We start from the raw sequence: 16,286 nt of genomic DNA on the forward strand, positions 1-16,286 counted from the left end.
ACAGACAGAAGGCAAAGATATCCTACATCACTGGATACAGTTTAGAGTTCGCCAAACTATGCTTTAAATTTTCTATACAAGCTTGGCAATGTTTGGGGAAAATTACAGTAACATTACCAGCATCAAGTTCAAGATTAGTGTTTAAGCCTAAACCCCACACTCCATAATTGACTTCCCGCAAATAAGACACTCAGGATTTCTCTTAAAACCCCTACTGAAGTTTTTTATTTTTGTTTTAATCATTGCTGAATCTACACCAAGTTACACAAACTTCCTAATAGAGAAATGTCTGTGACAGACAGAATTAATAAGCCACTTTCTGAGTAGATGAATTTTAAAATGTAGATGATGGTTCTATAACCTTAGTTTGGGTTGCCAATGCAAATGAGTCAGAGGATTTGCTTCAGACACTGAGTTAATTGTGTAACTCTACAGTGAAAAATGCCATTGGAGAATACTTGCTGACCTCACAGTCCAAAAAAACCATTTAAAAGATGTGGAAACCAGATGTTTCAGTCACATTTCAGCCTCTGCTCTGAGAACTTACCCTGAGCAGCCTTAATAGGCTATTACATCTCTGCAGCTGAGATATGATCATCTTAACTTACTTATTTGTCCTGCTGTGGGAAGAAGTTCACGGATGGGGATTCAAGAATGGAATTTTTCATAACTCCATATGGCTTGGTAAGAAACTTCACTCATGAGCTGCTTTTTGGGGATGTTACTTCTTTGAATTGATGGAGAAGTGAATTGAAGCAAGAAAGTTTTTTGTTCTGTTTTAAGGCTGATGTTTTCAAAGAAAATGTTGAAGAAAAACAGCTATTGGAATGCATGTGTCTTTAAAAAAAACTGTTCTTGCCTTCTAAAATTAAAAAAAAATAGCTTTTTTTTTTAATAAAGCGAACTAGTCACTAGAAAATGGAAGTTAATATTTATATTCCATATGAGAAAATGTATTTTCAAAGCAGATGCGATGGTATTTGGTAGCGAAGGTTTGGCAAAATAAAAACACCATATTTTGTTTTTGTTTCAATGAGTTTGCATTCAGATTTTGTAGGAGGTAATTATAACAGAAATGTAAAAGGTAAGTTGGAATATACAATGATTTTATAATCATTTGCCTGTGTACTCTGACCTGTAATGTATATCTTGCTTTTTCCAAACATCTTTTGACTAGTTTGATGCAAAGCCAGCTTATAATACAAAATAAATGAGAAAACCTTGTATTTCTGAGTGGAGTCTCACCACTTTGACTCCTTTTGTTTGAGAGCTATCCATATAAATACTTTTCTACCCCTTTTGTTAGAACAGGAAAGTTTCTTTTGCTGTTTTCTTTTGTTAAATGTAAAGAATGACATGTGCTTAACGTGAATATAAACAATAGACCAAAAAAGACCAAATAGAGAAAACCCAAAATACCCTTTATAGTACTCTAAACAATGTTTTCTCATGACACAAATTAATATTGCTTTATGTTCATGACTGTGTTTGATAGTGAAAAAATGTTTAATTACTCAAGAAGAAAACTGACAGATTCTTACATAAAATAAAGAAATACAGAGAGAGCAAAATTAACCTAGGTCTTTTTCTAATGCTTGGTAAGCAGCACATGGTTGTGGAATATTTTCCCTTTCAGTGTGTTTCTCTCTGGTAATAACTGCAGCCATGTGGATTTCATTAAAAAGCTTGATTTGCAATGCACACAGCCTTGCCCCCTCTTTTTTCAGCTTGAGCCAGTGAACTAGTTTCATGCAGAAGAGGGCAATCCATTTGGCCAAAATGGGGTCTGGGACTTTCTCGAGGAGTGAACAAGGCTCTTTGTTTATTTTCCTTGCACATTAGCAACCTTAGAAAATATACACACTTTTGTTAGAAATGGAAAAAACTGCCATAAAGCTAAAGACTTAAATCCACATACATAAACCTTGAAACACTGTCAAACTAACGATCAAGCCATTTGGCACTGTTGTTGTTTTTTTTAAGTGATGCTGTATATTACAAAAATGTGAACATGGACAATAGAAGTTCTGTCCTGGAGGTAAAGAGAAGCACACCCAAATGTTAATAGTATGCTGCGAATCTAAGGCTCGGGGTAATTGCACATTGCTTCAATCTGGGACAAATTATTGACCACTCAGCCTAACACAAATTGTTTACAGTTGGTTAGGTCAATATGGTATTAAATACTATTTAGAGAAGGAAGAGAGCCGGATAGGAAGGCAGGAATCTGTTAGCAGCTATCGCGAACAAGGCGCTTCAAACTTGGTCTCCGTTCCACTAGTAGTAAAATGAGAAGGTCAAAGTATGGGACCTCTAAGTTTCATTTTTAACTCTGGTGTCTTCCAGTTCCAGTTCCAGACCCCAATAGTAATTACTATTCCTCAAATAGTAATTTTTGTAATATAAAGATAAGACACATTAACTAATTTCATAGATGATGAAAATCAAAACTGCACAGATAAGCAATTGTTTTCAGCCATTGTATTGAATCTAAAAAAGAAGGACAAGTAACACTACCATGAGCTCCTACTAGGATCCAGAAGTTATGCTTTTGGGTTTTAATGATTTCTTTATTCCCAGAATAGCCAACATTATTTCCATCTGATAGAAGAAGACACTGAGGTGTAGGCAGTAATTGGTACAAGGTTACACAACTCATCCAGTGAAGAACCAGGAGGAGAGAGTGGAGCCCACATGCTACTGTAGCCCATGCTAACAGAAAAAAAAGTAGTGGTGAAATACTCAGTTTTAATGAATGACTAGGGACTCTAAAAATGAATAAATTATTATTCCTTCTGAAAGGTAAAACTTTTAAAATTAGGTACAAAGGACCATCTTCGTAATTTGAAATTCTGAATTGAGCAATGCTTTCAAACAAATGTGTGCTTAAAATTATCAAATAGGTACCGGAGTTCTCAACCACTTATAAGGAAAAATAATAGGAAGTTTGTCACTCTTTCAGGAAAAATGTAGAATATTAACATTATTTATTTTATTTTTTTTAAAGATTTTATTTATTTATTTGACAGAGAGAGATCACAAGTAGGCAGAGAGGCAGGCAGAGAGAGAGAGAGGAGGAAGCAGGCTCCCTGCTGAGCAGAGAGCCCGATGTGGGACTCGATCCCAGGACCCTGAGATCATGACCTGAGCCGAAGGCAGCGGCTTAACCACTGAGCCACCCAGGCACCCCTTAACATTATTTAATTAATTTAAAATGATAGCATAGACTTTTCTACCATTTAAGTTACCAACCATCTCATGGCTAGACGAGTTCTAGTTACAAAAATTTAAGAAAAATTACTGGGAGGAAAACTTAAAATTATTTTTCAAAAACTGCTCTGTTAATTAATTTTTTCACTATGAATGTCAGATTTTGATTAGGGAGTAAAAGACAAGGAAATCTTAGTTTGAGAAACATTTGCGCACATTAAAATAATTCCTACTAATAAAGATCTTGTAGTCTGTATTGTCAGGGAATAGGTACAATTTTAAACATTTTTGTTAATCTCTAATATGATCCATAAGTAAATTCAACATGTCTCCCTTCTCTACTAAAAGCTTTAGTACTCTTATACTGCAAAATAAAAGTACTTCTATTGCTCACTAGTGTCCAAGTTGCCCTGGGAAGTGGACTTGACCCACAGCGCTTAGCAGACCTCATGGTATGTTCTCAAAATAACCAAATTGGAAAGCAGCAGAACTTGACTTAATGAGGTTTTACCAATATGAAGGACTCTTGGGCAGTAGGAGACTTTCAAACAGGAAGATAACGTTGATGTTCCTTGTGTTCCCTGACCTATGAGCATCAGATTGACTAAGGTCTTCAGTGCATAAGTGATGGGATGTTACCATACAACGTGTAAGAACAGGATCCCTTGCAGTCCAGAGAAACAGGGCAGGTGGCAAGCAGCATCTCCTATTGAACTGTGGGGGTGTCAGTTTTAGCCTGGGGAGGAGAGCGAGCACTACTACTGGACTCATGTCTTGCTGAATGCCAAGGAATATGTGGTCTCATTGGAAATGATCTTAATGGTAGCTGATTGTACAGGTTAGGGTACAAAGACTTGACCATGATCTGAAGGTCTACACAGAACGATGAGAGCTAATGTTATGATTATTGTCCTGGAAAAATTATCGCATTGTTTCTATGGCAAAATGCACTCCAAACTCAAAACAATTTAAACAGTGATCTACTGGAAGACAATTCGCTTATGACTTACTCCCTAAAATATGCTGGGAACAACATGCTGGTAGTTCGGTGTACCCAATTTCTTCTCTGCTGTGTTTGAATCTTTCCCCCGCCCTTAACGCAGTCCCTATTTTCTTTGGATTCTTTAAACCTTTCCTCAGTTTTTGATTTGTTTACTAAATTCTCAATCACAGTGCATTAGTCATTTCCCTCAAATGGATATTTTGGATTACTTTTCTCCATCATTGTGAGCCTACATAATGGATCAATTTTCATTGGTTTCTTTTGCCTTCACTTCCGCTCCCTCCCAGCATTGTTTACCTTTCCAAGTTTTTATTTGGCTTAAAAGAAAGCCCAAAAAAGTCGAAACTTTGTCACCTTTTGATAGTGTGGAAATACAAAGTTGCCTTACAGGTTTCTTTCAGGCCATCAGTTCAGGACACATAATTTAGCCTCAAGTTTCTCCTATGTCCCCTAAAATTCCCCTAAAATTCCCTTCATTCATATTTTTTTTCAAAGCTTTCTAACAATGAAAACCTAGCCACCCGAGGCCACTGACCCGGGAAACTCTTTGGCAGGAACAATAGCTGATGCAATCTTCTAGATGAGGCCACAAAATTTCCCTTGTTCCACAAGACTGGATCACAGCATACTTACAACATTATGTGAATTCACAGAACAAGCAGCAGGTGTGTACCACAGAGAAGCGCGGGCTGGCAAGTACAAGCTCACCTACGCAGAAGCCAAGGCGGTGTGCGAATATGAAGGCGGCCGACTCGCCACCTACAAGCAAGTGGAGGCAGCCAGAAAAATTGGTAACTAATTTGACAATGATTTTTCTTCTTTTTCACCTTTGGGGGGAAAAAACCCCTCTACCCTTTCTATAACCCCTTCATAAGATTTCTCTCTCAATCCTTCCAATGTTTCTCTAAGCCCCTATGACACGTCTACGCTCTGGCTTCTCCATCTTCTCTGCCTAGAGCCAGTGGAAAGGTCTTAGTGCTAGCAACTTATTTGGGGTCACAACCCACTGTGAGCTAATATAATAGAAGTAAAAAAGCAAAGACATCGCTATCTCAACATCATTTCAATTCCTCATTAATTTTAATGCCACTTCTATTCATTTTTCATACTGTTCTATCTTTTCTTAACTTCTGAGTATGGGTTTCCTTAGCTGTTAAATGTTATTATGTTGAGTTTTATAAAGAAATTTTCCTCATAGAAGAAATACTGAATTTAGTGGCTTTTTTTTTTTCAAAATGTGTTTTTTAAAAGATTTATTTATTTATTTGAGAGAGAGAGAAAGAATGTGCACATGCTCGAGTGCACGGGAAGGTGAGGAAGGGGCAGAAGATGGAGAGAGAGGGCGAGGGCAAGAGAGTATTCCAAGAAGACTCCACTCTGAGCACAGAGACCCAGGCAGGTCACCATCTCACAACCCTGAGATCACAACTCCAACTGAAACCAAGAGTCAAACACTTAACCAACGGTCCCACCCAAGTACCCCTGTTTCTCAATTTCTTTAAGTTAAGTGGGAGAATGCATTCATACTTTAGGATCAAAAGGAAAATAAGCAGCTTGTAAGATGGTAGGAAAAAGAAACTGAGATCATGTCAGGAGACCTGGTGCAAACAAAGTGATTAACTAGTGCTGGTGCCTTCTTTTTTTTTTTTTTTTTTTTTTAAAGATTTTATTTATTTGACAGACAGTAGGCAGAGACCACAAGTAGGCAGAGAGGCAGGCAGAGAGAGGAGGAAGCAGGCTCCCTGCTGAGCAGACAGCCGGATGCAGGTCTTGATCCCAGGACCCTGAGATCATGACCTGAGCTGAAGGCAGAGGCTTTAACCACTGAGCCACCCAGGTGCCTGTGCTAGAGCCTTCTTTAAAAAAAAAAAAAAAGCACCATGACCATCTCTCATGGTGGTTTTACAGGAGAATCCAAAGCCACCCCCATTCAGAACTCTCTTCTCCATTGAAGAAACCCCTTTGTTGATTAAAAAAAAAAAAAGACAGTAGCAAAGCTTATGTTACTATTAAATATTACTCAGGATAAAAATAAAACCATTCTCTAAAAATCCCTAAATTCTTCCCAGCATATTGTTCAGTCTAGACCCACAGGTCTGTGCATGACACAGTACCTGAAACCATGCGTACAAAGACCAAGGCCATTACTGGCTGTCCTGGACCTTCAGTAAAACCGCTCTTGGACGGCAATGGGAAATACTTAGACAGGCTCTGAAGTTGGGCAAGGAACACAGGGCTGAGGCTTTGTTCAAAATTTATGAATATATTTATCCTTATTCAAATTTCTTAAAATATTAGCAAATTTTAATTGATCCTGAAATAGAAACTACTTAAATTATCATTTGAAAAAAAATTGTTTTCCAGGATCAATGGTAATTTCAGAAATTATTTCATGGCACTTGATAGGTCATTTGTGAAAAGAAGCCAGCTGTGAACTTGGATTTTTCATATTCATGGTATTATGATTTCCAGTCCATCTGCCTCTTTTTTATTCAAGTAGGACGTCATTTTCTAGCAAAAGTTGGATGTTACATTTTATATGTTTTCAAACTTTATTCTTTTAAGAAAAATGTTTTTCAAAAAAATGAAAAGAAGAGAAAGAAAATAGTTTCTCTCCTTATACTTACCTGGCTTTGGGCAGTTGAGAAGGGGCTACCTTTGATAAGATGACCCTCACTCAGCTGAGGGGGTTTACCAGTTAGCCCATAGTCCTTTCCTTCTCTTGCAGGATTTCATGTCTGTGCTGCTGGGTGGATGGCCAAGGGCAGAGTTGGATACCCCATTGTGAAACCAGGGCCCAACTGTGGATTTGGAAAAACTGGGATTATTGATTACGGAATCCGTCTTAATAGGAGTGAAAGATGGGATGCCTATTGCTACAACCCACAAGGTTTGTTACAAATAATAATTTTATACTTTGCCAAAAACAGTTACATGTTACTAAGAGGTTAGTAAATATAAATGGCTCCTTTCCCAGAGATAAACCAACTTGGTGATGAGAATTCTTTTTTTTATTATTAAAGATTTTATTTATTTATTTGACAGACATAGATCACAAGTAGGCAGAGAGGCAGGCAGAGAGAACAAGGAGGAAGCAGGCTCCCCGCTGAGCAGAGAGCCTGATGTAGGGCTTGATCCCAGGACCCTGAGATCATGACCTGAGCTGAAGGCAGAGGCTTTAACCCACTGAGCCTCCCAGGTGCCCCGGTGACGATAATTCTTAATAACAACAACCATTCCCGGAGTCGTTACGCTGGGCCAGACCCTGCCCGCTGCTCCTCTTCCACGCTGTCCGTATTCACGATGATTCTGCAAGAAGCTATTGTTATACCCATTTTAGAAATCAGGACATTGAAAGTCGAAGAGCTTAATAACTTGCCAAAATCAAACATCCAATAGGCAGGATCTCAAATTCAGGTTTTTTCTATGCCACATCTTTTTCTATTCCCGACCACAAAGACGAAAAAAAAAAAAAAAAAGTGGGTTATAAACTTGTCACAGTTAATTAGCTAAAACAACAAAGTGATACTACCAAATGTTAACTGTTCAAAATTTCCCCTTCGATAGAATGGGGGAAGAAAGAGACAAAATAAACTCTTCCCCTGATATTCCTGTGCATAAATTCTTAAACTTCCAAACTGAGCAACTCTCACTCTGTGGTTTTCACAATTACATGCTGGATATACTAGTTAGTTATTTTTATATAGTATATTTTTATTCATATTTTCCCATGATTGATTGTAGCTAGGAAAACTTTAAAGAGAAAATTAATTCAACATAACTACTATAAAGAGCTATTTTTTGTTCATGTTTTTGGAGAAAAAATAGATTGTTCTTTTTTGGCTGCATTTCCCCCAGCATGATACTATGAAGAATTATAATATGTTCCCAAGTCTGCCTAATGTTTATGATCACAAGCATCCTCAGGTGTTGTCCTGTTCCAATCTGCCTTATAAGAAAGTCCCTATAGTGAAGATACAGTGAATTATAGTGAAATTCTAGCATGTTACTATAGAATTTATTATTCAATGATATTAATCATTAGAGAATAGTTTCTCATGTTTTTAACTAAGCTTTATCTCAAAATAATGTGTATTCTACATAGAAAAGAATTTTTCCCAGAGCCATCAAGTATTCCCACTTAAAACAAAATATGAATAAATATGTATAGTGCATTTATATAGGGCTATAATTTTCAAATCATTTTCACATACTTAAACCTTGTATTATATTTAATTCTATATTTAGTTATTGTTAATAGTTCGTATATCTTCTTTTCTTCCCTCTTCCTTCCTTTATCATTGGTATATTTACACAAGCAACTTTCTTTTGACTCTAAAGAGACACTTCTATTTCCAAGTATGTTCTCTGATTCTTCTTTTGCTTGATAAGGTTTAGGATCTCTGAGCATCTATTCAATCATTTCCATAGGGGAAATTTATCTCTAGGGCAAATAAAGAAGTGCTAATAGAAAGATTCTTACAGTATTTCCTTGCCTTTTTATAAGGATGCCACCTTAACTTACAAATTTTTATAAATTCCTTTTGTCTCTCATCGAGGCAGAATCCTTTTTACTCTGGGAATATTTGTACAGAATCTTGGGAGACTTCTTCTTACTCTGGTCTCAGCTTACTTTTGGATTCAGTGACATGCTGATTTTTTAGGATGTGGTGAACCTGAAGGGGACTGGGGACCACCTGAACTAGTACTGGCGGAGGAACAGTTCAATGAAAAATAATTGTAATGAAGAAATCATAATGGTATCATAAAAATAAACCAATGGCTATCAATTGCTCAATAAAATATAGAGCTGAATAGCTAAATAGACAATCAAATTGGTCAATATTTGAACTGTTTCCTAATCTAATGGTATAGACAACAAAGATAGGATGGCATAGGACAGAGCAAATCACTCCAAAAACTGGCATTGCACATGCTATGTACACATACAAACTGCCACGTAATATTGAATAAGACAATAAGAACAGCTTATTTTATTTATTTTTAAGATTTTATTTATTTATTTGACAGAGAGAGATCATAAGTAGGCAGAGAGGCAGGCAGAGAGAGAGGAGGAAGCAGGCTCCCGGCCGAGCAGAGAGCCCAACACGGGACTCGATCCCAGGACCCTGAGATCACGACCCGAGCCGAAGGCAACGGCTCAACCCACTGAGCCACCCAGGCGCCCTGAGAACAGCTTACATTTTATATAACACCCTGAAGTTATCTTCCATGTTACTATCCTTAGAATAATGTTGTGAAGTAGGTAATAGGAGAGGCATGGTTATATTTAATTTACCAGGGAAGAAACTGAAGTATTGAGGGGTACAGAGATCAGACTAGATTCCTTGACCTTCTTTTGTCACTTTCCCTAAGATCCTGTTTGGCCCTGGGGGAGATAAGCTTCCTTACCTTCTATGATATTAAGAATTCTAACACTTTTTTTTTAAAGGATCTTTTTCAAAGGATAATATTCTTGGAAAAAGCCTCTGATTAAAAAATGTCTTGGAATGCTACCCACAGTCACCACCACTATTCACATTATTTTGAGTTTCCAGATGGTAGATACTTATTTGATCCAAAATCAAAATTAACCGGGGGTTTTCCATACCTTTCATTCCGGGTCACCCAGTAAAATCATGGGTTCGGCAGAGGTTGTTTGATTGTTCTCATCCCAGGCTATAAGGCATGGCAGAAATCTGTAAAATAACAAATGACTTGAAAAAACAAACATGAATACCTCTGTCAAATCCTCAAATATTAGGATTAAGGTGTTAGTTTAAAACCAGTGAAAGGAGTATAAAATGATAATAAATTATTCCTTCTAACTGGATTAGAGTGACTTTCAAGGTCTCTTGTGACTCTGAAATTCTATAATGATTTTCCATACAGAATTTATTGGACTCATTATTCTAAAAAGTCCTTGAAGACACAGTATTGATACCACAGGACAAAATCGCAGCCATCTTGATTGAGCTGTTGATAATGGCGTATACATATTCATCAAAATACATGAACATATACATCTGAGACTTATACATTCTTTAAAAAAAAGATTTTATTTTTAAGTAATCTCTACAGCCAACATGGGGCTTGAACCCACAACCCCAAGATCAAGATTTGCATGCTCCCCGAGCCCTGAGGCTTGTGCATTCTAAGCTGAAAAGACAAAATACAAAAAAAGTACAAGAACACAATTATTTAAATTGCAATTTTTTTCTTGTCACTTTTCCTGTCATTTTATACAAATTCAGTGTATATTCATTTGAAAGAATTTACCAATGAATAATGAAAATATTCATTTATTCTTTAGCTGTAAGTATGTGTATTTAATATTTTATTAAAAGCACTAAGAAGTGCATATCAGTTTAAAATACGGATAATATTTTTTCTAATGCTTTCTTTCTTTCCTTTTCTGTTTTTTGTTTGTTTGTTTGTTTTATCCATTTTAGCAAAGGAGTGTGGTGGTGTTTTTACAGATCCAAAGCGAATTTTTAAATCTCCAGGCTTCCCAAATGAGTACGATGATAACCAAATCTGTTACTGGCACATTAGACTCAAGTATGGTCAACGTATTCACCTGAGCTTTTTGGACTTTGACCTTGAAGATGACCCAGCTTGCTTGGCTGACTATGTTGAAATATATGACAGTTATGATGATGTCCATGGTTTTGTTGGAAGGTACGTGTTTCCCCATATAAAGAGTAAAAAATACCTTCAATATCTTGTTTGATGTTTCTTTAATTTTCTTCAATGTTCCCCACAGTTATTGATTCTCTAGTATTTTTACTCCCTGGCAACACCATATCCTTTTTTAGCAAAGATTTTTCTTAGTATGTGAAGCCAGTCAGCTGCTGCATGTTCTTGTAATTAGTGTTCTTGTAATTAAAATAGTGACAGCTGCCTTTTGATTACTATTAAGTTGTAAGCATTAAATAGTCTATTTAAAAAGACTTCAGGGCTGGGGCGCCTGGGTGGCTCAGTGGGTTAAAGCCTCTGCCTTCAGCTCAGGTCATGATCTCGTGGTCCTGAGATCACCACACCAGGCTCTCTGCTCAGCGGGGAACCTGCTTCCCCCTCTCTCTCTGTCTGCCTCTCTGCTTACTTGTGATATCTCTCTCTGTCAAATAAATAAATAAAATCTAAAAAAAAAAAAAAGGAAGGAACGAATAAGCAAAGTATAGCCCCTTCTCTCACAAAATCTACCTAATCATACAGTGGGAACTCTTCTTTAAAATAGCTTTCTTTGACATAAAAAACAAGTGCTCCTTTCCTCAATATTTTTCCCTTGGGTTTTCAACATCCTGGGACACAACATTCTGTGTTGCCATTCTGAATCTTCAATATAATTTAAACTTTGAATGTCTCACAAAATATTACAAATCAAAGCATATTAATTATGTGTTTTATTTTTTTAGCCCCAAACTTAATAACGTGTATCTGAGACTATCCAGTATCAACAGACTATCAGTTATCAATTTTCCATTATCCATGACAGTAATTTAATAAAAGAAAATGGTAATGATTAAAATTATTAAAATAATTTAAAATGACAAATTAAAATAATTTAATTATTAAAATAATTAAAAACTAAAATAATTATTAAAATAATTAAAAATTTTTAGTTTGTTGTGACTTTGAAATGCGTAACTTAAACACCAAGAAAAAGATACACATTTCTTGCATACAGGAGTAACAACTTTTGGAGGGAAATTTGTTTTGTTTTGTTTTATTCTGCTTTTTGGCTGACAGATTACTGCTATAGATGAAGCAGGGTTGGAGAAATTAAGAGCAAAACATTTGTTGAAAGAACGAACATCCTACCTTGAGACTCAAGATGATATTTTCATTCTAAACCTAGCTTCACAAATCAATTACAGCCCTAGATAAAATCATATACTGTTTTTTTAAAAGGTTTTCCATAGACTAATTTGTCACTTATCGGATTATGTGATAAATTCTTCCCTTTTATGTAATGTACAAGGAAGTTCCTTTCAAGTCGATTCAGATAAAAACCAGTCCCTCCCTCTTGTAAGGTCCAACATAATTTTCCACATTCAAATCAGTCTACTCTAGAATTCGAATTAGTAATACCATCAGCCATACACGTATTCCTCTTTAACCATGAAGAAACTTTATAGGATTAATCGGAATCAAATTTAAAATTTTTCCAGAGAGATTAATATTTTCTACTACACAAATAATTTTGCAAGTACACACAGTAGAAATGTCACATGTCCTTTTTTCAGAATCTCGTTTATATTCTCAGGTTATTTGAAACAACAAACTTTGTTTTAATCCTTCTTCTCCCTTACAAATTCAAGTTAAAAAAAAAATAAAAAGTTTTGGGCACCTGGGTGGCTCAGTGGGTTAAAGTCTCTGCCTTCGGCTCAGGTCATGATCCCAGGGTCCTGGAATCGAGTCCCACATCAGGCTCTCTGCCCAGCGGGGAGCCTGCTTCCTCCTCTCTCTCTGCCTGCCTCTCTGCCTACTTGTGATCTCTGTCTGTCAAATAAATAAATAAAATCTTTTAAAAAAATAAAAAGTTTTAAATAATAGGAAAACGAGACATTACTTAGGAAAAATAAAGCACTTTAATTACAGGTCAGAGCCACTTAATAGCCGTGTAATATTCTTCTGTGTAACTTCTCTTTTTTGAAAATTTCCTTTCAGATACTGTGGAGATGAACTTCCAGAAGACATCGTTAGCACAGGTAATGGCTCTAAATTGAGACGTAGGACTATGATTTGTTTTTCCATAGTGTCACTGAAAGTGAAGAACCCAGTAGTCATTACTATTAACTTTTTAAAGTTAAGAGAACCATTGGGTGAGACGTAGCTTGCCAGTTTGCAAAATGTAGTGTTCATACTTAGAACTTAATGCCAACCCCTTATACCAAAAATGCGTAGACTCATCAGGTGAAGGAATGCAGTTTGAGATGGTCTTGAGTCTGCAAATCCCTGAATTTTGCTTTCCATAAAATGTGGAAATAAAAGACCAAAGTTTTTTTTTATCAATAAAGGATTGAGAGGTATTTTCAGAAGTATTAACGTTGTTAAAAATATCTTCTGTCACTGAAAAAATGTTACATCACACTTAACTGCATTTTTATCTTTGGACAGCATTCCCTACAGTGTTGTGAAGAGCAGTTCTATGAAACATTTTTAATAGGTGTTGCATGAGAAAAGAACATTAAGGTCAAGGGAACTGGGGAAACATTGGTTTAAACTATGTTAAACAGGTCTCTTTATTGGAAGATGTCAGAGAGCTTTTAATATGCTAATTATGCATAGTAAATCTCAAAAGGCTAGCTAGGGTTGGCAAAGTGTTCCAAATCTTTTTAATTCCTGCCAATTACTTTTGTGACTTTGTCACATGCAATGTACCTCAAGCAATGAGTTTGTAGTAGTATATATGTATATCCAGAAGAAATGCCTCTGCCATTGCCCCATACTGCTATTTTCTGGCTAAGAACCTTCACTTTCCTAGGTGTTTTTGTTGATTTCTTCTTATTTCCATCCCTAGCACTAGTAGTTGGCATTCTGACTTGCTCTTTTTTTCCTCCAAGTCATAAAGTTATCACAGTGTTTCTGCAACTAAAAACAACAAAATAACACAGAACTGTAATTTCTAAGTAGTCCTGAGCTCAGATAAGACTAGCTAAATTACTCCCACACCCTAGCCTGAAGGCACGAAATTCTCATGAAATTCTCATTTATGCGTCAGTATTACAAGAAATAAAACTTCTTATTCAATCCTGGAATGATTAGTGCTTAAAAATTATTCATTCATTCTCTGTTACAATCTCCCTGGTAAGGGCAGCCCATTAAACTGTTTATCTCATTCTTTTCTTGAGAACGTACTTTACATTAACAGAAAGTTAAGAGTACATAGGAGCCATCCATAGGAGTTACTTAGGAGATAAGAATCCCATTTTTAAAAAAAAGAAAGAAAGAAACAGAGAATCAAAGCCTGAAACTTCACATTTTTTTCTTGTTTTGTCTAAAACAGAAAAAAACTTAACTGCTAGCATAATCAAAACAGTGTTGGTTTTTTTTAACACTACTGCAAGAAAAAAAAAAAAAACCCACACCATTTATTATTCAAAGAGAAACAAATCAACACACAGAACAGAACACAATTAAACAAAACAGCCAAAGATTTAGCAAAAAAGCAAGAGGAGGAAATTGATATCAAGGAATAGAAAAAGATTTAAAATACATTTGAAGTATAAATTTAACCAGTCAAGTATAATGCTGTTAACATTTTGGTCTAGTTTTCGTCTTAAATATGTGCTTACTCACCCCAGGATATTTATATTAAAAAACAAGATCAGAAAATGAATGAACTAAAAACTACCCAGAAACTATACCACTTTAATAAATGGTATATAAAGTATATAAAGGAAGAATATCACCACTCTCCCCATCTCTGCCCACCCAAGAAAGGCATTGGATGATTCAGGTGTTTCCCTGTATTTTATAAACATGGTATACACAGATATCATGGACATATTTCCAAGTCAGCATACAGTATGTAGATCATTCAAATTTGTTTGTTTTTTTTTTAATTTCATTTATTTATTTGACAGAGAGAGAGAGAGAGAAAGAACAAGTAGGCAGAGAGGCAGGCAGAGAGAGGAGGAAGCAAGCTTCCTGCTGAGCAGAGAGCCCAATGCGGGCCCAATCCCAGGACTTTGAGACCATGACCTGAGCCGAAGGCAGAGGCTCAACCCACTGAGCCACCCAGGCCCCCCTCAAATTCGTTTTAACGACTGCCTACTAGGTCCCTATATGAATGTACCATAATTTATTATGTACCAATATTTAACATCCTAAAGATGATTGTTTCTGATTTTCTTTTCTTGTACTATTCAACATTTCACTGGAGATTTTTTTTTTAAGATTTTATTTATTTATTTGACAGAGAGTGATACAGCCAGAGAGGGAACACAAGCAGGGGAGGGAGAGAGGGAGAAGCAGGATCCTGCCAAGCAGGGAGCTCCATGCCGGGCTCCATCCCAGGACCCTGGGATCATGACCTGAGCTGAAGGCAGTCGCTTAACCTACTGGTCCACCCACGTGTCCCTGGTTCATGAATTTTTATATTCTCTTCTAAGAATGATGAGTCTCTAGACTGCCAGCCAAATCAAAGCAGAGTAACATCTTTGTTCTTTTGCACTCCCCCTCCTCCCCAGGAAATGTCATGACCTTGAAGTTTCTCAGTGATGCTTCAGTGACTGCAGGAGGTTTCCAAATCAAGTATGTTGCAGTGGATCCGCTATCCAAATCCAGTCAAGGAAAAAACACAAGTACTACTTCTACCGGAAATAAAAACATCTTAGCTGGAAGATTTAGCCATTTATAAAACAACAAAAAAGGACACTCACTGTTTACATTTGTATCTTTTGGAACCCCTCTGATCTCACTTTAATATTATTATTAATAGCATTTATTTATTTTCTAAATGTGAAAGGCAATCCCTGATAATTTTGGGAAAATTGGAAAATATAGAAAAAATCTCTCATAATCCCACTGCATGAAAATAACAACAAACATTAACACTTACATATTTTTCCTTTAGTTATTTTTCAATTTGTGGTATATGTATATATGTATCTATATGTATTTGTACTTGAAATTTTGGAATCCGGCTCCATGTACAGTTTTATATGAGTTTTTTTAACTTTGAATTTTATGGCTTAAGCATTTTCTGGATCATTAAGTATTCTGCAAAAACATAATTTTGAACAGCTGTAAAATATTCCATGGTATAATTCTTCCATACTTTATTTAAGCCTGTCTCTACTGTGGAAATTTAAAGTTGCTTTCAAAAATATTGCTGCAATAAATGTCCTTGAATATACATATTTGTACAGCTCTCTAATTATTTGGGATAGGGTCCTTGAAGTAGAATTACTGGCTCAGATATTAATTAAAACAGAATTTTCTTAGGGCCCCTGGCTGGCACAGTCAGTAGAACATGCAACCTTCATCTTGGCATCATGAGTTCAAGCACCACGTTGGGGGGAGGCGGAATTTACTTTAAAAAATAATAAAATAGGGGCACCTG

At 36.2% G+C, this 16,286-nt stretch overlaps 1 protein-coding gene across 1 annotated transcript; it reads left to right on the top strand.

The window, feature by feature from the left end:
- The first annotated feature begins 521 nt into the window (after positions 1–521).
- TNFAIP6 (TNF alpha induced protein 6) lies at positions 522–16,079 on the top strand. Its single transcript, XM_059392748.1, has 6 exons — positions 522–684; positions 4,867–5,004; positions 6,942–7,103; positions 10,666–10,894; positions 12,887–12,927; positions 15,412–16,079. The coding sequence occupies exons 1-6, from the start codon at positions 591–593 to the stop codon at positions 15,579–15,581; spliced, it is 834 nt and encodes a 277-aa protein (XP_059248731.1). The 5' UTR covers positions 522–590; the 3' UTR covers positions 15,582–16,079.
- The last annotated feature ends 207 nt before the right edge of the window (positions 16,080–16,286 follow it).

Source organism: Mustela nigripes, chromosome 3, assembly GCF_022355385.1.
Source record: "Mustela nigripes isolate SB6536 chromosome 3, MUSNIG.SB6536, whole genome shotgun sequence".
NCBI classification, from domain to species: domain Eukaryota; kingdom Metazoa; phylum Chordata; class Mammalia; order Carnivora; family Mustelidae; genus Mustela; species Mustela nigripes.